This window comes from Phoenix dactylifera, chromosome 8 (genome assembly GCF_009389715.1).
Source record: "Phoenix dactylifera cultivar Barhee BC4 chromosome 8, palm_55x_up_171113_PBpolish2nd_filt_p, whole genome shotgun sequence".
In the NCBI taxonomy this organism is placed as follows: Eukaryota; Viridiplantae; Streptophyta; class Magnoliopsida; order Arecales; family Arecaceae; genus Phoenix; species Phoenix dactylifera.
In genome coordinates this window covers 25,768,952-25,789,591 of record NC_052399.1, presented here as the reverse complement: position 1 = coordinate 25,789,591, position 20,640 = coordinate 25,768,952, and the positions used below count along the sequence as shown (strand labels likewise).

The 20,640-nt window shown below is 38.8% G+C and overlaps 1 protein-coding gene and 1 long non-coding RNA gene across 5 annotated transcripts; one reads left to right on the top strand and one right to left on the bottom strand.

The window, feature by feature from the left end:
* Positions 1-5,135: 5,135 nt before the first annotated feature.
* Positions 5,136-9,038, bottom strand: LOC113461111. 2 transcript variants are annotated; one of them, XR_005513108.1, is made up of 3 exons: positions 8,251-9,038; positions 6,312-6,380; positions 5,136-5,294 (listed from the first exon to the last, which is right to left on the bottom strand). It is a non-coding gene; the product is annotated as an uncharacterized LOC113461111 (long non-coding RNA). The 2 variants fall into 2 exon arrangements; XR_003383167.2 differs by lacking the exon at positions 6,312-6,380.
* An 864-nt stretch (positions 9,039-9,902) lies between these two features.
* Positions 9,903-19,403, top strand: LOC103695513 (transcription repressor KAN1-like). 3 transcript variants are annotated; one of them, XM_039129365.1, is made up of 6 exons: positions 9,904-11,732; positions 11,941-12,017; positions 12,594-12,639; positions 12,829-13,003; positions 18,645-18,718; positions 18,928-19,403. In XM_039129365.1, the coding sequence occupies exons 1-5, from the start codon at positions 10,901-10,903 to the stop codon at positions 18,673-18,675; spliced, it is 1,161 nt and encodes a 386-aa protein (XP_038985293.1). In that variant the 5' UTR covers positions 9,904-10,900; the 3' UTR covers positions 18,676-18,718; positions 18,928-19,403. The 3 variants fall into 3 exon arrangements, with proteins under 3 accessions (XP_038985294.1, XP_038985293.1, XP_008775090.2); XM_008776868.4 differs by having other exon boundaries at positions 9,906-11,732; positions 18,642-18,718; XM_039129366.1 differs by lacking the exons at positions 18,645-18,718; positions 18,928-19,403 and adding an exon at positions 13,164-18,635 and having other exon boundaries at positions 9,903-11,732.
* Positions 19,404-20,640: the final 1,237 nt, after the last annotated feature.

Sequence of the window (20,640 nt, the reverse complement as noted above, 5' to 3'; positions counted from 1 at the left end):
ACAGCAACAACTTGATCTTTTGTGTTCCATCGACGTGGCATTCATCAGTAGAATACCAGATAATTTACTTTCGTCATTCAACAAGTTATCTTTCTATTATCATGAGAAAATGCATCATCCCCTATCCCACTAGTAAACGTGACAGGCGGCCTGACATCCTGCAGGTTTCGACCTATAGGTAAACTAAAGAAGAAGTGGCATATAGCATCAATACTAAGCTTTCATAGAAAGATAATTATTCATAATTCAAGATCCAACATTATTTTTCAAATATGTTCTCTGTGTATTTTATACATATTTATTATAAAAGAATATATGCTGCTTCTAGTCCTAGTCCTCTCGCTCACGGCCCATGATCCCATCCGCACTAAATGTTAGCATCTGAAAAAGGGCAAAAAAATGAAAGTGAGTTAAAAAACACAGCAAGTCACCTCTATCTCTAGTTCAATCAAGCATAATATATACAGAATATCAATTTCATTAAATTAGAGTTTTAGTTATAATTAAAAACATGCTGAAGAAAGTAAACTATATATTTTAAAAATATGTAATGCATCCAGTCAAAGATAATATTCCAAATCAATGTTTTCAATTACTCACACTCTCTTCTAGCCTTTACGATTATGGCCACAAATAATCCATGACAAGCTCCGAAAGAGACTAGCTCCTGACCACAACATGCCGCTAATCAACATGCATCAGCGATCGCTCACTAACGACCTGAAGGAGACTAATTTTGAAACCATATGGAAAATATGCTTGCAATAGTATGAGCCAGTAATCCCGCTGTTGATGTAGCATGTAAGAAAGGTAACTCCTAACTAATTTTGAAACCATAAGAAAAATATGCCTGCAATGGCAAGCGCTAGTGATCGTCCCACCAAAGGCCCAGAAGAACACTAAATCCTAACGTGTATGATCATAGTTAGGATAGAGCAAATCATTGCAATAAAAGAAAATCAACAATATCCTAATGCAACAATGATGCAATTTATACCTCAATAAATTATTTTATGCTTAATTATATATTTTTAGAATTGAACATTCATGCAAAAAATACACAACATGTAGAACGCAGTATATAGATACACAAATGATCTTTATAATCAAATCTCAATACACATAAAGTATATTATGCATATGAAAAAATAATAAAGCAGAGATACTGCTCAACTGATAAGATGTAAGAAACCCCCTTATTGAATTAGGCATGACCTATTCAAAACAATTTTCTAATGGTTAGATTTTTCTTTAAAAAAAAAACTCAACTCATATACTAAGTATTCCTACATTCGTGGGGCGACTAAAGTCCTATAATTTAGAAAGGATCCACATCAAGGGTCCTAATCCTAGATCTATCGATTGGTGGCCAGTATCCAGGCGCATGCTTCAAATCTAATCTAGTCCTTATGATGCTATCCATGTCTCCAATCTAAGAATAGTGAATTAGAGGGGTTATAATTACCTCAGTTGTTCGATCAATCCACAAAACCTGACAGGCCTCCAACATCTGGTTCATAATGATCCCCTAAACTTATATAAAAATAAATACACTAGTTTAGTGAGATAAGGAGAAAGATAGAGAGACAGAGGGAGAAAGATATAAGGACATAGATGGAGGTTAGGAGAGCAAAAAGAGTGGGGTTGGCCTTATGCCGATCACCCAAGTGAGAGAGAATTTGAGAGAGATTGGAGAGAGAAATAAAGAAAAAAATAAAACAAGGAAAAGAGAGAATGATAGAGGAAAATGAGAGAGAGAGAAAGTACGAGGCAGGGGAGGTTCTCATGGAAGGAGGAGCGAAGGAGAGAAGAAAAGCAGGGGGTGCTGGTGGCATGGCTAAGGCAGTGGCAAATGGCTTAGTCGTGGGCGGTGGGGAAGATGGTCGATGGAGATGAACAAAACAAGGAAGAGAAGGGATAAGTGCGTAGCCTAGGGAGAAAAGAGAGGATGATGGATGGCTCAGCAGTGTCATAGGCTCCTGAGGTGTGCATAGCAGCAACACTCTCACCGGTGACCCGAAGAAGAAGAACAAGAAAAAGGGCATCACAAGAGGTGCAAATCAAAGCAAGTCTTCATAGATTGCAAGAGGAGAGGGCTTGATTTTAATGTTATTATAAATGTCATCTCACTTTCATGCATAGAAGAAGAAAGGAAGGTGGGCATGATTCGCCTCTTCTCGATTGCCTCCGGCAAGCAAGAAAAGGAGGCATGATCCTTGCCCTGCTTCCTTGCTGGGTCAAGCAAACAAGGAAAGAAAAGATGGCCTCATCGCGGTTAGGCAAAGTAGAAAGGAAGGAGATTGTGGGATTTTAAAATGGATCTAGCCAACTTGGATGGTAGTCGTAGCTCCAGATTCATCCTCGTTAGCTGCCGAAGTTGGCAAGCTAGGTGAGGGATTAAAAAAAATTTAATAAGGGAGGAAAGTTAGCTCACCCCTATTTTAGGCTGTTACACCCTAACCTCCTAAAAGAAATTTCATCCCCAAAATTTAAGACTAATCTGGCCTTCAAAAATTTGAGGGTATCTAGACCTCATTTCATCTTTAAGCTATCAAGTAGCCTCTCTCTTTGTATGGTTGCTCCACTGGACTTTTATATGTAGTGTGGTATGCCATCTCAAAACTTAATCCCTTCTGTCTATAATCTTGATAGGCTACTCCTGATGAGAAAGATCATCATTAAGTTGCAGAAGTTTGAACCTTACGACATGACTAGGATTTGGCATATACTTTATCAGTATGGAGATATGGAACACATTGTGCGCCCCTCCCAAAATTGATGGAAGAGCCAAATGATAGGCTACCTCTCCAACCCTATCTAAGATCTCGAAGAGCCCCATATATTTGGAACTCAATTTGCCTCAAACATCAAATCTCATTACACCCTTGGTAGGAGATACTTTGAGGAATACATGATTTTCCCTTTGAAAATTTAGTTCTCTTCTTTTTTTTTAACATAACTCTTTTGTCTACTCTGAACAATGAGATGTCTCTTCTGGATGAGCTAGATCTTATCTACTATTTGTTGAACAATCTTTGGGCCTACCAATTTTTTCTCACATACATAATTCTAACAAATTAGAGATCTGCATTTTCTTCCATGTAGAGCTTCAAATGAGGCCATCTAGATGCTAGTAGTTATAAGTAAACTCCACAGGATGCAAGTGTTTGTCCCAAGAACCCTTCAAATCTAGCATGCAAGCTCTTAGCATGTCCTCTAAAATTTGAATTATGCTTTCCGACTATCCATTTGTCTGAGGGTGGATGGCCATGCTAAATTTTAGCTTGGTCCTCATGGCCTGATGCAAACTTTTTCAAAATTTAGAGACAAACCTTAATTCTTGATCATATACTATAAATTTAGGAGCACTATGGAGTCTCACAATCTCATCTATATATAGCTTGGCCAGTATTTCAAGTGAGAAACCATTCTGGATGGGCAAGAAGTATGCTGGCTTCATGAGTCGGTCCATGATCACCGAAATTGCATCATTACCTTTATGATTCTTGGGTAGCATAGACATGAAGTCCATAGCTATATGATCCCATTTCCATACTAGATAAAAAGAGGTTGCAATGGTCCTACCGGCCTTTGGTGCTCAGCCTTAACTTGCTGACAAGTCAAAATCACTGGACAACATATTAAATAATTTTTCTCTTCATGACACTCTACCAAAAATTCTCTCTTAAATCGCTGTACATTTTCGTACCACGAGGGTGAACAGTGCAGGCAGATCTATGAGGCTCTTACATAAACTTTGTCAGTTTTGTATTCCTTAGAGTGCAGAGCCTATTACTGAATCCTAGAGAGAATCCTCATGGATCCTAAACTTTTTTCAAACACTAGACTCTATTTCTGCTCTAATTCTCACTAAATTCGGCTCTTCCCTATGAGACGCTTTAATCCTTTCGATTAGGGTAGGCTACACTATGAAGGCAGCAAGCTAACATCCAAAATTGTGTAGCAGCACCTCAATCCCTGATCTCTTTAGTTCTTCTAAGAGAACTTCTGTGAAGTGATCAGAGCTGCTATATCACTAGAGGATTTTCTACTTCAGGAATCTGCGACTATGTTAACTTTCCCTACGTGGTAGCTAATGGTTAAATCATAGTCTTCTAATAACTCCAAATATCTTTTCTGTCTCAAATTCAGCTTCTTTTGAGTGAAAATAACTTGAGTCTCTCATGGTTAGTTAAAACCTCACAAAGTTTTTCATACAATTAATGCATCTAATTTTTCAAGGCAAAAGCAATCGCTACTAGCTCCAAGTCATGCGTTGGGTAATTATGTTCATATTGTTTTAACTGTCTTGAGGCATAAGCCATAACTTTTCAATTTTGTATTAATACACAACCCAAGCTCTTCTAGGAAGCATCATGAATCCGCTATTTTCAGAAGGCAGAGTGAGAAGAAGAGTCATCACTAGGCAGTTCTTCAACTTCTGCAATACCTGGAGAAACCTTCAGCAAATTTTTTGTAATATCTAGCTAGCCCAAGAAAACTACAGACTATATCTAGGTTGGTCGGCTTCAGATCATTTTCATTCTTTTTCACAACTTCTAGCCAAATATTAGCTTTGTCTTATAGTTGGTAAGCTGCAAAGCAAACCTTCTCTTGAATCTGTACGGTCCAAGGCAACAAAGGCTTTCTCCATCTCATTTAGCCATTTTAGTGTCTCTGAAGGTTTAGGAGATCCCTCAAAGTTTGGTGGTGCCATTTTCTTGAACACCACGATGCCTTTCTCCACCTTTGTTGATTTTCCCGCCTTAATCCTTGGCTACATCTCCTATAGAAGATAGGTCAAGACCCAAACAAAATTGGCCATTTGGCCTTAATTTCTTAGATCTCGACTAACTTTTTGATTGTTGTCAGCATTGATTGAGGTGTCATCTTGATAGCAAGTGAAGTTAACATCCTTCCTTCTCACCCCTCCCCTCCACCCCCAATCGACAGGCTATCAACTACCCAAGAGGCAGAAAAGGCATGATGTGCATGCCCTTATTATGCCCCATCCCCGCTAATATGAACGACATATGATAGATGGCCATGCGCCAATAAGGTATAAACTGTAGGACATGTAAAACGAAAGAAAAGGTTACATATAGTATTAAAGCAGGAAAACTAAAATACCAAGCTTTTATAGAATGATAATTATTCATAATTCAAGGTCTAATATTACTTCCAAACATGTTCTTTATGGATTTTATAGATATTTATTACAAAAAAAAGAGTTGCTTCTACTCCTTGTCCTCTCTCTCATAGCCCATGGTCCCATCCATACTAAATGTTGGCATCTGAAAAAGGGCAAAAGAAATGAAAGTGAGCTAAAAATCCCAATAAGTCACCTCTATCTCTAGTTCAATCAAGAGTAATATGCACATAATATCAATTTCAAAATATAAGAGTCTCAATTATAACTAAAGATATGCTGAAGAATGTAAATTATATATTTTAAAAATATGTAATGCATCCGGTCAAAGGTAAAATTCCAAATCAATCTATTTAACCACTCACAGTCCCTCCTAACATTTATGACTATGGTCACGATCGGCCTATGAAAAGCTTCAAAAGTGACTAGCACCTGACTACAGCATGTTGCCAATAAACATGTGCCAATGATCACCTCTATGGAAGCCCAAAAGAAGACTAATTTTGAAATCACCTACAATAACATGCCAGCAATACCCAAAAGAAAATTAACACTTGACTACAACATAATGACAATCGGCATGCGCTAGTGATCAACCCACTAGAGGCCTAGAAGGAGACTAGATCTTGACCCTTATGATCATAGTCAGGCTAGAGAGCAAATTATTGCAATGAAAGAAAATCAACAATGTCCTAATAATTATACTATAATTTAATATATTAATAAAGTATTTCATATTTAGTCATATATTTTTAGAATTAAATATTTTTGTAGAGCATACACAAAAAATAAAATACAACATATAACATATAGATGCCCGAATAATATTCATAATCAAATGTCAATACATATAAAGTATATTATACAAATAAAAAGGTACTAGAATAGAGGTACTTACTGCTCAAAGGCATTCCCTAATCACTAGATTTTCCCTCTAAAGCAAAAGATATTATTTTAAAAGAAAAAAAATGCAGCAAATATGCTCCCTATGTTTGTGGGGCCCACTTGAAGTCCCATAATTCAAAGAAGATCCACATCAAGGGTCATGACCTCAGATCTATCGATTGATGGGTAGAATCTGGGTGCATGCTTCAAATCTATTCATGATCCCATTTACCTACTCCAATCTAAAAATAGTAGAATCAAGAGGGGTTGGAATTACTTCAGGGGTGGGAAAGTTTTCGAGAACCTGAAATGGTTCCAAGATTTGGTGCTCTGCACTCTCATAGACCTACATAAAAATAAATAAATCATGTTAGAGAGAGAAAGAGAGATGGAGAAGTAGAGAGAAAAAGATATATAGGGATATAGAATTATAGATGGAGGTCAAGAGGGTGAGAAGATAGGGGGGTCGGCCTTATGTCAATTAATCAAGTGTGAGAGAATCCAAGAGGAAGAGCGGAGAGACAAATAGAGTGAAAGAGAGAAATGAAGAAAAAGAGAGAACATGAAAGAGAAAGAATGATAAAGGAAATGAGAGACAAAGCCATAGGCAGGGGAGGTGTCCATAGAAGGAGAGGAGGGGGGAAGAGAAAAGAAGTATAAGATGCTGGCAGTCTAGCTAGGACAATGGTGGAAGGCTTGCTTGTGGGCTCAAGGATGATGGCCGGTGAAGATGGACAAAATTTGGGAGGGAGAAAGAGGGCAGAAGGGTCTCAAATCAACCATCCAGTGGGATAGGCTTGGCTTGAAAAAAAAAAAATAAGGATGATAGAGGGCTCACCGGTGTCATAGCTGCCCCTGTGTGCACGGCGACGGTGCTTTCATCCGTGATCCAAGGAGGAAATTAAAAGAAGAATGAGTGAAGGGGCCGATGTAGAAGGTTGAAAAACAAAAGAAAACGTACTTGATTTTAAGGTTATCATGGGAGTCAATCTCACCCACATGTTGAGGAGAAAAAAAGAAAGGAGAAGGGTGCAATCTACCCCTCCTTGGCTGGCTCCGACAAAAAAGAAAGAAGGAAATCTCCTTCCTTATTAGAAGTAGCAAGAATGAAAGAAAAATAGGTACATTTTCAAACAATTTTGGCCATATTTGAATATCTTCAGACCGATTTGGAAGGTAATTGAAGCTCTCGGATTCACCTTTGCTGGCCAATGATGGCAAGCTAGGTGGGGGAGAAAAAGTAATGGAAAGAAAGAAGAAAAATCAACCATCCCCTATTTTGGAATGTTACAGTCTTTGCTCGAGTAGCATTCATAGTGTGGCTACTGTTAGCCACTAGAGATCCCTTAGCAAGGTCAGCAACTTTACGGGTCTTGGTTGAGGCCATCTCAATCTATATCCACAAAAAAAAAAATTATCTTTGAAATTATTATTTAATTAGACTAATTTTAGTATTAAGATTTTTTTTTGCTCAAAAAGATATTATTCTAAGGTGTTCTTCATATCCCAACATTCTATCCACTCTCACTACCTAGCTTCTGATTACAACATCCTAGCAATCGATATGTGCTAGTGATTGCCCCACTGTAGGTCCATGAAAGAGGCTAGATCCGGATTTTTGTGATCAAGGTCAAGCTAAAGAGCAAATCATCGCAACAAAAGAAAATCAATAATGTCCTAATGCAACAATGATACAAATTTATACCATAAGAAATTATTTTATGCTTAATCATATATTTTTACAATTGAATATTTATGAAGAGCATAAACAACATATAGACTATATACAAATGCACAAATAATATTTATAATCAAATCTCAATACATATAAATTATATTATACATATGAAAGGATACTAGAGTAGAGGTACTTACTGCTCAGCCAACAAAGTACAAGAAACTTCCCTATTGAATTTGGCACAATCTATTCAAAAGTATTTCCTAATGGTTAGTTTTTTCTTCTAAAGAAAAAGATAATATTTTAAAAAAAAATTATATACACATAATGAGGATCCCTACATTCGTGGGGTTCACCCGAAGTTTCATAATTCAAAAATGATCCATATCAGAGGTCGGGATCCCAAGTCTATCAATAGATAGCCAGGATATGAATGCATGCCTTGAATCGAATTTAGTTCTCATGATACTATCTACCCCACCCTCCCCCCTGCCACCACCAATCTATAAATAGTTAGAGCAAGAGTGGTTGAAATTACCTCAATAGTGGGATCAGTCTGCAAAGCCTCACATGCCTCCAAGATTTGGTGCTCCTTGCTCTCCTACACGTATATAAAAATAAATAAACTAGTTTAGATAGAGAAAGAGAAAGATAGAGAGGCAAAGGAAGAAAGACATAGGAACATAGATGAAGGTTAAGAGAGTGAGAAGATGGGGGGTCAGCCCTATGCCGATCATTCAAGTTTGAGAGAATCCGAGAGAGAGCGAAAAGAAAAATAAAAAGGAAGAGAGAACATAGCAAAAAGAGAATGTGAGAGGAAAATGAGAGGGAGGGAGAGAGCGTGGGGGAGAGAAGCATCCATGGAAGGAGAGGAGGGAAGGAGAGAGGAGAAGCAAGGAGTATTGGCGGCCTGGCTATATATGGCAGTGGTGGAAGGCTTGGTCATGGGCAGCGACGATGATGGCCGGCGGAGATGGACAAAATAGAGAAAAAAGTGGAAAGGTTCTCGGATCAATGAAAACAGACAGTTAAGGACTCTGCATGAAAAGAAAAGAGTGGGTGATGGAGGGCTCATCAACATCGTGGCTCCTTGGACGTGCATGACAACGGCACCCTCATCAGTGATCTAAGTATAAGAAGAATAAGAAAAAGGGCACTGCATGAGGTGACAATCAAAGAAAGGCTTGATAGATTGAAAACGAGAATGGCTTGATTTTAATGTTATAATGGGCGTCAATCTCGCCCGCACACATAGGAAAAGAAAGAAAGGAGGACGGCATGATTCGCCTCTCCTCGGCTTTATCTAGCAAATAAGAAAAGGAGGCATGACCCTTGCCCTCCTTTCTTACTGTGTCAAGCGAAAAAAAAAAAGAAAGGATGGTCTCCATCACGGTTAGACGAAGCAAAAAAAAAAAGAAATTGAGATAATGACGAGATTTAAAATGGATCCTACCATTTTACCCTTGCTGGCTGCCAAAAATGGCAAGCTGAGTGAGGGAGAAAAAGAAATGAAACAGGAGAGAAATATCAGCCCTCCCATATTTCGGGTCATTACAAAATATGACCAAAATGATCAAGGCCTCAAAATCCTAGATCGTCCAAACACTATTAATGAAGTTGTAAAATCCTTTTCGTTTCTACTTTCCCCTGGTTCAATCAGTTGCCATTGAATTTTAATTTTGCTCGATTATTAGTGGACCATACAACCATGAGTTAGCCCGCCTTTGGAGCTCCTTAGCTACCCAATCTTGGCACAGGCAGGTTCTTCTCCTTGTACACCATCAAGAAAACTTACTCGCAAGCTAGCTTGTAAATTCAGTAATCGAAATGTGGAGAGGATAAGCTCAACTGTGGATAATGATATGATATTTGATTAGGTCACTTCTAATATTGATCTACAGTATATATAAACAGATCAACAATTATACACTTAATTATACGTAACTGAAACTTCCTATTCGCACAGTAGGAATAAAAACCATGCAAACGCTGTCGTCATATGCGGTGGGAAGAGTGAATAATTGAAAGCGGCCGCACACTGTTCGGCAAACTCATGGGACATTGGAACCCACCCACATTTCCAATCCAATTTATGGGTGAGAAAGGGATGGGCAGAGCTCCCGACTCCTCTCTTTTCCCCGTTAGAAAAAGGATTGAGAGAGACCGACATAGAGCGAGTCATCACGGTCCCAAACCGCAGGGTGTGGGGGAAAAGGAATCCCCGCACGAGCCTCCAAACCCTCCTCTTTTCTTTTCCCTTCTTTCTTTCCCTTCTCTCTCTCTCTCTCTCTCTGTCTCTCTATTCTTGAATTGATAATGGTAGTTTTATAACCCGACGTCTCCGGGGTAGCAGATCCGAAGGCCCCCCGTTTCTTTAGTGTTTTGACTATTTGGATCTCTCTCCCACTATACTTTTCTCGAGTGTCATTTTCTCACATATACTCTCTCTCTCTCTCTCTCTCTCTCTCTCTCTCTCTCTCTCTCAGAGGGAAGACCTCAAATCCTTTCCAAATGCCCCTTTCTTTCTCCATTCCCCCACATCCACTAAGGTTATTCGAACACATTGATAACCCCTCCTCTCCTTCTCTCACTCACCCTCCTTACCCTCTCCTTGAGCTCTCCTTTCAGACCTGCCATCGAAACAAGGCTCCAAACAGACAGATAAACTCTTATTCTGATTTCTCCTTCTCTACTCTTCCCCTTGTCTACTCTTCTCGTCCTTCCTCTCTACAATCCTAGCAAAACCACCACACACCAAGCTGAATCTAATCTCTCTCTCTCTCTCTCTCTCCCCATCTATCTCTCTCTGAATTGTGTTCTCTGGATCATGGGATATAAGAGCAAAAGGAGGAGATAATGAGTATAACTTGAGCTTCCAAAATCCCTTTACCATCTCCATTCTTCCCATCAAAGGAAAGCCTTACCGCACTTAGTCTCTGCGGGAAATTACTCTTCCTGTAAAAGAATAGAAGAGTCTCCCACACCTCTTGTTTTCCCTCTCCTTCTCTTTCCCTTCTTCAATAGCTCAAGTGGAGACCGAAAAAAGGAGATGAGGTAGAATTCTCATGAGAATTGCTAGTGATCATATTGTGGATGCTGAATTTCGAAATAGGAAAGTGAGTTCAGATAGCCATCAATTCATACATCAAGTGTAGAAGAGAGAAAAAGGTGAAGGTGAAGAAGATAGAATGCCGATTGAAGAGGTCCTCATGGAAGCCACCTCCATGCCGTCACCCGACCTCTCCTTGCACATCAGCCCGCCAAACAGCGTCCCCTCCTCCACCTCCGGCATAGCCTGTGCCGTTGACTGCGACCGCGGCCACGACCTGCGACGGTGGGCCGACTCCCCGGAGTCCCACCGTTACGGCTCCAATGCCTTCCCCGAGCTCTCACTCTCACACCCCTCGGCCACCTTCGAGGCTGAGAAGACGCAGCAGCGGCAGGGCCCATCGGCAGCGCCACCGCCATCGAATGACCACTGCCACCACGCCCACCACCACAGTATCGGAATTGGGTCATCGGTCCACACATCATCGGAAGGCTCGAGGCCAATTAAGGGGATCCCCATCTACAACAACACCCCCTTTCACTTCCTCCCCTTGGACCACTCCAAGATAGGATTCCACCACCCAGCGTCCGCCTACCCTCCGACATGGTCCTCCTCGTCTTCATCGATGCAGTCGTCCTCCTCGTTGGCCTCACCCTCCAATTTGGACCATGCGGCACCCCTTCTCCACCGAGCAGGTGGGGTTCCGCCGATGGGCTCATCGTACCACCACCGGTTGGTCGCAGCGCCGACAAGTTTCAATTGGTTGTCATCGGAGTCATTCAAGTCACACCACCAGCTCCACCACCATCAGTATGGTATGGGGCCGTTGGACGCCCCACACAGCATGATAAGGTCGCGGTTCATGTCGAAGCACCCGACGAGAAGGAGCATGAGAGCGCCAAGGATGCGGTGGACAAGCACCCTCCATGCCCGTTTTGTCCATGCTGTTGAGCTCCTCGGCGGGCATGAGAGTATGACTCTCCGTTTCCTTCCTCCCCTCTTCACCTCTAATTTTCCCTTTTTTTTCTTTTTTCCTTTTCCCATTGATGATATCGTACTTGGTGCTTGGTTGCTTGTTTAGTATTTTGGAATGCATTGTCCTCTTCCTTTTCTTCCTTATATTTGTTGGTTATGTTGGTGCTTGAGTGTTATGTTTGTTATGTGGATTTTTTTTTTCAGGGGCCACTCCAAAGTCAGTTCTTGAGCTCATGGATGTGAAAGATCTTACTCTGGCCCATGTCAAGAGCCATTTGCAGGTATTTTCCCTTATAATTCTTCGCATTGTGTTCCTCTTTATCATCTCGCTCTTCCATTCCCTCAACCCCCCTCTCCCGAGGGGAGGGGGGCACAAGAGCTAATGGATGCAGTGAATGAGTGACTGACTGAGTGAATGAATGAATAGATGGGTGTGCTTCTCCAAGACAACAGACTGCCATACACAGAAAAGATGAGAGAAGGGGGCGGGGGGTGGGGAGAGATAGAGAGGGGGGGGGGGGGGGGGGGGGGGGGGGGGGGGGCGGGGGGGTGGAGAGAGAGAGGAGTGGTAAGAAAAGTTGCCATCATTTCACAATAATACAACACCATACATAGAAGCAACGCCCCAAAGCGTCAACCTCGTGGGTAATGGCATGGGGAAAGCAAGAAGACCCCTCAAAAAGAAAGGATACATTTGGATTGAGAGTTGGGTTTTTCCTCCATGCTTGTCTTCTCTCTCTTTTTCTTTTCTAGCAACCTCACTTCTCTTTTCCTTTCTTCTTATCTACCCACCTCTCTCTCTCTCTCTCTCTCTTTTTCTTTCTTTAATGGCCTTTGGTTTTTTTTCTCCGTTGCAGATGTATAGGACTGTGAAGACCACTGACAAGCCTGCAGCTTCCTCAGGTAATTCTCCTCATTTACTCTCTCTCTTTTGTTTACCTGAGGCCTTAAAACTTCGTCGGAGATCTTCACTAAAACCATACTGTATTAATTGGTTGTCTCCAAATAAGTATTTCCTTGAACCATGTATCAGTATAATACATTTCCATTGATACTCCCTCACTGTATTTCTCCTATCCTACATATTTGCAGGTCAATCAGACGGCTCCGGTGAAGAAGATTTTGGACCCGGCACCACTGGTCTAAACTTCCGACGGTTCATCAAGCAGAGAGCGACAGAAAGGCCTGTCCAACCACAAGATATGGACTATTCTTCAACCACTGCTACCGATGCCCCCAGTACTATAAGGTGGAGCAACTCATCAAGGTAACCACACCTCTTCTCCCTTGTGATCTTTTGGCAGGGATATGTACTTCTTCATTGCATGGAATTAGGCTTTGGTTAGAGGATTGACAAGCAAACATACATGAGGAATAAAAGGAGCCTGATGGCAGCTTTTGCTTTTCTCCCCCTCTTTGGGTTTTAGATTTCATGTGCGCATATAGTGCTTAGCTTGGACGACCTAAAAGAAAAGCTAAAGAAAGAAAAGAAGAGTGGCAACTGGCAAGTTACAAGCTCAGAGGGCTATATCAAAGAGCATCTAACTTTATTATAGGGATGCTTGTTCATTTTTTAGGAAAAGAGTTGGGTTGCCTATGCTTATTTCTACCATTAAGAAGATAAGATTTTCTTGGCATTAGGCCCCTATTCATAGCATCTCAAAGGAGCTAATGTTCTGTCACATAAGACCAAAAAGACCCCCACGCCCCTTGAGGCCTTGACTTGTGTATACTTATTATATTAGAATATTGGGACGTCCTATTTGTTTCTTGGGCATTGCTTTGTCGTTTTCCTCCTCTTGTACATGACTTTATCTTTCCTTCCAATGCATGGCTCTGATTCCAGGAATATGTTTTGACCTGACAAGCCCTAATTCATAGAAATATGTTTCTGTCTCTGCTCTTCTTTTTTCTTTTTTTTTTTTTTTAAGTGTATTGTTTATGCGCTTTTTCCTCTCTCATTCTTTGCTTTTTATCTTGCTCGAACCAGTTTCGCACTACAGTTGGTGCTTCTTTTCCTTTATCTTTTCTGGTTTATTTCCTTTTCTTCTCTGCCTCACAAAAGTTCAACGCCTTGGAGGGATAGATGTGGTGAAAAACTTCGTAAAGCTGCCTCATCTTACATATTAGAGTATTGTGTCTTTTTTATATCTTTGGGCACTTAATACATGCAGCGTAATTGCCAGTTATAACTCCTAAACTATAGAGAATGGATTTTCAATCTTACGTTATTTCGCTTAGTACAGAGACGATTATGTTGAAAGCCTGGACCTGTTATTAGTACCTTTTTTTGCTTCGGAGTAAGAGATTATTTTTATTGGGTATGCGACAAATAAGCTTAGCTGGAAAAAAATTTCCAAATATTTTCTTGAGAAATGAATTATTGAATTATACATATTATTTACGTCAGATGATTGTTTTATGAGCAAACTTTTGGTTTTGTATGTTCAGAAACTTATCCTTTTGTATGTTTCAAACTGATTTACAATAATAATCAAAACCTGTACTGTCAGTTGATAAAAGATTACTTCTGAAGCATAGATTTAAAGTGAGGGGAAAAGAATCTTTGACAAGGAAATCATTTCTGGGTGTGAAGGCCATTTCCATATGGGTGGAAGATGTTCATTATTTACTTTCAATAAAATTCAACTGCTTATAGCTCAAATAACACATTATTCCCTTTGGTAATATATGACTGAAAAAAATATCTAACTAAATAGAATGAAAACTTGGGAACTGGAGCTGCTAAGTCATTTTGATCCATAAGTATTTTAAAAGTAGCATTCAAACACTGCAAAGTATTCATCTTCTATAGCGTCATGACCATTATTTACTTGCTAGTTTTTCAAAAAATCATGAGCAGTGGCTTCAAAAGTGGTGGGTTGTGGATCCATTTGCTTTGTTCCATAGATATCCGTTGTTATAAAAACACATGCATTTTAGGGTTTCAAAGTGAGAAATAAAAGACATTTTACAAAATAATATTTATTGTTTTCTTGATGGAAGAGGAGGTCTAGATCCAAACACAGAAAAATAATATATCATGTAGTATAAAACAAACATTCAAAATTTTATAAAAGATCTTTCTAAAAAACAATTCTGCAGAAGGCAACGAATAATTTAACGTTAACTGTTAAAAAGAAATTTAACTGAACTGATTTGGTTTCTTCAAGATCTTGCTCTCTTGTTTCCGAGAAAAAACAATTGAAGATAGGTTTCCCGAGTGCATTTTATCTCCAATTTCGTAACTTGTGAAATTATTTATTAAATACGACTTCTGACTGAAAAGAGACTTTGTGATACTTGGTAAGCAAGAAGCTTTTTTTTATCCCCTCCATTCTTTTCATTTACCAAGTTCCATAAAGAGCTCAAACATCTAGTCTCATATGATCGATATCACACAAACAACAATGATTCAGTTATTGTGTGCATGTGCATGCGTTTGCACACATGCATGTACGGGCGTGTACATACGTACGCACGTACAGACATGCATATATACATACATACATGCATACATATGTAGATTCATGTAGATAGGGAGAGGGAGAGAGAGAGAGAGAGAGAGAGGTAGCTAGATAAAGAGAATGGTATAATGGATTTCACACAAAAGTTGCTAACATGCAAAATTTTAAAAGATTCTTGAAGACTAACTAGCATTTGTTCAGAATTGTCTCTAATAACTTAATGAAATCTGAAAAGCAAAGCACCATCTATTACATCATTAATAAGTTTATATGCTACAACTCCTCGGTGTAGGAATTGCATCTGTAAACATTCATTTTGAGGAAAGTGGTTGCGCCAAATGTAAGCCAATCCTGCTGCCCATATACCTTGCTAACTAGAAATATTCTATTTTTACTCACTTAAGTCATTGGAAACTTTTCATAGACGGAACCCCATTTTTTATATATCATATTAATATGATGAGAGAGCTTAATTATGAGCCAGTTGCTTCATATATATCGTAGCCACCATCAAAGAGTAAGCATGCTAATTAGTTGAGATGGTAAAGTCATTAAACAATGGATGCCCGTGATTTTTGTGGGTACCATCCCACCTTCAACCTGATTTTGGCCAGGCTTCCTCCCATGCTAGGTTTCATATAAAAGAAAAGCTCGATTTTTATCTCTATGAGTGTACATATCCTTATCCTCACTATTGAAGATCCTTGTACTCATGATTTATTAACCTTGCTAGTTAGTGAAAACATTTCCTAATCTGAATGAAACTCCTAATCTATCAAAGTTATACTTAATTTTTTTACAATTTAATATAAGTTCAAAGAGTCGTGCAGGCGTGTGTTTAGTGCCACATCGGTTATTCATCGAGATCTTGGGTACTTATATAGAACTAAGGAATCCAAAAAGTACCTTGCGGCTATTTATTTTGGATGAGGTCCTAGATTGCTACAAATAGTATCAAAGCGAACTTGGCTCATAGCCTATGTGGATTAGAGGACACTGCAGTACGAGTTCATTGAGGCTGAACACGGGCCTATCGTGGTATTTGTGATTAGATTTGAATGGATTTGAACTCTTAACCTAACGAGGATGTCAGGGCTTGAATGGGGGGAGTATGTGAGGATTCCATGCGGGCATGCATTTAGTCCCATATTGGTTATTCGTCGAGAAGATCTTGGGCATCTATACGTGACTAAGGAACCCAATAAGTGCCTTTCGGTTATCCTTCATTTTAATGAAGGATCTTGCTTCATGTTTTAACATGGATGCATGTAGTAGCCTTTGCACTAAAACCTGTGAATTTACTGAATTTGATATACTTCTTGTGATGAAGTCTTATTTATATGTTAATCACTGTACTGTGCTTATTTTTTTCGTTTTTCAGTTTTGTTTCTGGAGTTTGTATGGTTCTTAATTTGAATTTTGCATCATAAAAGTCTACATTTCAAAATAAAATAGATCTCAGAAAATAAATATATTTTAAATTTGGCCTAACATATCATTAACATGTCCTATACAGTCTAACAGCGAAAGTTGTTTTCTTCAGATATAACAAATAAAAATTAATCACCGGGCAGTGCTCAATAATGAATTCTTAATAGGCTTCTGACAAAAAAAAATCTTAGTAGGCTCAGATTATGGGGAAAAAAGAATGCACGTTCCAATTTATAAGTCCTTTGACCACTTCCGAAATACTTCCATTCTAGGAAATTGACTTTGCCTGTTTACGCTAGCATAGGTAGGCAAAATGAGATAGGTCAACAATATGCAGTATTATTGCTCTTGTTTGCAAAGGCAACTTTAGGACAAACATTTATTATCAAATAGATTATTTTTTTGTAAAATTCTGAAACTATTCATGGGAGTTACAGATTTGTTCATGAATACTAAGCAATACTTGAAGAATCTCATATTAGGGAATTTGGTGAACATCACATAAATCTCACTGGAAGATCTTTGTTCATTTCTGCAATTTTATCACACAGATATTTATTTAACATTACAAATTATTTAATGAAATAGTCCCTAAGCAGTTCATTGTTGTCCATTATGGTATATAAAGGAGCATTTGGAAACTTTTTTGATCTAAGCTAATAAATATTAGTTGTTAAATAGAAAAGTTAAAGCATAAGAAATTATATCTAACATTACCATCCATGATGAGAAGTATTACACTCTTTATGATGAAGAAATCAAGTTTGAAAAACTGAATAGAATGCACAAATTATGCATGAAATAGAGTTTAATCATTCATTATGAAACTTATTTCGATGTTAACAACTTCAAGGCTGACACCCACCCTTCAATTTAATTATTGTAACAAATGTACATAAAGTAATTTTTAGGAACTATATGAAACTTGCTACTTTAAAGCAACCTGATCTTGCATAATGACACCATGTCAGGATAGACACAGATGTGAACCAATTAACATGTAGCACATTTTTAGTGGTATCTCTACTTGTAAATTATCTAGAGAAGAAAAGAACCACAGTCTGCCTTGTACTTTGTTAAAATGCATTTTAGAAGAAGTGTAAGAGTTGAACAGGTCAACAATATAATCAAAAATATGTAATACTGACTAATGGTTCTGTGCATGTTCAATCAATAAATAAGGAGGGTTTCAGGTTTTTGTGCAGAGGTAAGGGAAGAGTAAGGAATGAGATATTTATGTACATGACAGTTTTTTAGAAGGTTTTGAATGAGCAGCTAATTGGAGTTGTAGATCATATCCCAAATGGTTGGAATAATGCTGCTCAGTTGTGATTATTGAAATTAAGAATGAAGTGAGATAAATGCCCGGGTTTCTGATGATCATGAGGATGGCCACAAAATGTATAGATCCATTCGTTTTGGTATCAGTGCTTAAAACAGGCGATATACAAGCTTGGCTGAATTTGTAATCACTAAAATAAGTGGTCCACTGTATAATATTCTTATAAATGAGGCTTCTACCTAGATATTCTTCAGGAAATAATTCAAAGCTTAAATGGGTATCTTTTCGAGAGAAAAAAAAAAGAATAAGAGATGTTTTTCATGGATATCAAAGAAATTATACTCATCTATCTGGTTGGTGGTAGTTGCAACTAGTCATGGTTTGAAATGATAGACCTTGTGCAAAAGATGGGCTATGCAACATGATACTGAAGCATTAGAGGTGTTTTGGCTAAAACTGAAAAACAAAAGAAAAAAAAATCTCCTCCTATATTGATCTAACGAGCAAGATATAAATTAGGCACAACCAAAAAAAGTTGGTCTTCTGAGTTTCTAATTGTCTATCTTTTTCCAACATCAGTATCTGTTGGTGTACATGATTTATATGATTGACATGATGTGCTTGGTCTTTCTGGAAAATGGTGCATGCTTTGGTTGAGAAAGGTTTCGTTGCTATATGAATCTCAAAAGTTTTTGCATGACAAAAGCTCCTTTAAATAATTTCAGCAGAGGAACATGGCTACAAAACAAACCTAAGTGACAACGATGGGCATAGATCAACAATGTTCTCATCTCAGATTGAGGTATTAACTTACATGCAATCATCAATTCAATTCTTATATGGCATGCATTACAACTAATCGAGCCTACTAAATGCTTCAACACCGCCCTCTCCCTCTTCCTCCTCCTCCCCCTCCTCCTCCTCGATCTCTCTCTCTCTCTCGTCTGTACTTAAGGGTGTGGAAGCAAATGCATGAAGGAACATGCAGAGTAATGACTTTAACTTGTACAGGATAACAATCCTTGCCGATTTAATGGTTTGCAAGTTTCTCAACAAAAGCTCAAAAACCCTAGCTTGGAGTTCACCTTGGGAAGACCAGACTGGTGCGGCGCAGAGCATGATTGATGCTAATAAAGCCTAATCCTCATGGTTTTGGCTCACTTGTTTCAGAAATGGACAAAGAGATCGAGAAGACCAAAAAAGCTTAATCCTTGCATCACGATGCCCTCATTGTCACTAAAGATGACTAGAAAGAGGGAAGCCTATATTAATGAATTTGAGGGTACAGAGGCAAACTTTATTGCATCAGGCATTCATCTCTTTTTCTTTTCTTCTTTTTCTGTCGCCGAATTACAGTCATTGTGGAGTGCGAAAGATGAAGTTGGAAGCTGTTATGCAAATGGAAAGTGGGAAAGAAGGAAAAGGAATATGTTCTAATGGAGGAATCTCAACAATATCAATTTTCATCTTCTGTTTCCTTTTCTAAACTTTTCTCCGTGTCTCCTATGTTAGCGGCTCCTTTTCAGTCCTTATCATTAAAGTGTAAAAGCTTTGACCAAGATCCATACCAATTCCCTTAAGCACAATATAAAAATGATCTAAGTGGAGGAAATATCGTACTATATCCACTCGCATAACATGCAGGCAATGTGTCAAGATGAAACACATGATACATGGATAATGGAAGGAATACTATGTTAGAGGTATGATTGTCATAAATTGTCAATATTGCTTAAAAATAATAATTCCAACAAATTTAATAATAACATAAATTGCACAATTAAATAGAAAAGAAGACGTGCTTGGTTAAAGGTATGTGAAAATAGAACCCTAAAAATGAATTTCATCTCGTTATGATGGTTCATGGTGAGATCATCGCCAAGGTACAACAAACATGGCTCAATCCAATCCTTCTATCATGATCACGATCGTGTGGGAGGCTTGTCCTAATCAACTCTCCTTCAGTTGCTTAGGGAACAGATCAAAATTGGCTTAGAAAACATTCAAAGAATGAAAAATTAATAATAGAGGAGCTATCTCTCAGGCTTTCATAAAGAAGTAGCACAAGACCTGTAGGGTATTGTGTTATATCTGAAATTTCGGATCAAGAGCAATTTTATAGGCTCAGGTCCACATGACCACTGGAAATGCCCATAAAAGGCCTAATGACTCTCTCAATGAAGCACCCCCTCCCCCTCAAAAAAAAACAAGAAAAAACTCTCTCAAACAAGACCTTAAGGGCAAGCAAGCATTGGCGCCTCATAAAGACCCACTTGCACAAGCATGTTATGACTTGTAATGTTTAAGTTATGGTGCTATTTGATATGGCTCAAATTTTCCATCCCTAAAATCTCGCCCACCAAACGACAATATATCCAATGAAATCAACGGCCAATTAAATCTAGGAAACAATCGGCGTAATTGGTTATAACTCAGCATGATCTCAATATGCCCAAAAAAAATATACTAACCGCCCCGATTAGTAAATAAGAAAAGCATTCGATCACGACGCACCTTTCTGATCAACGAATATGGAAAGAGCTCAACTTCCATTCTGCAAATATCGCAATCCTAACCATACAGATTCCCATTCTCTCCTCTATAAATACCAAGCAAGGGACTACAGAAGTATCTAAGTACTACACTCTCATACTTCTATCTCTTTTTATCCCTCCTGTTTCTCTCGAAACTCTGCCTATCTTAAGCATTGTAAGGTCCCCAGCT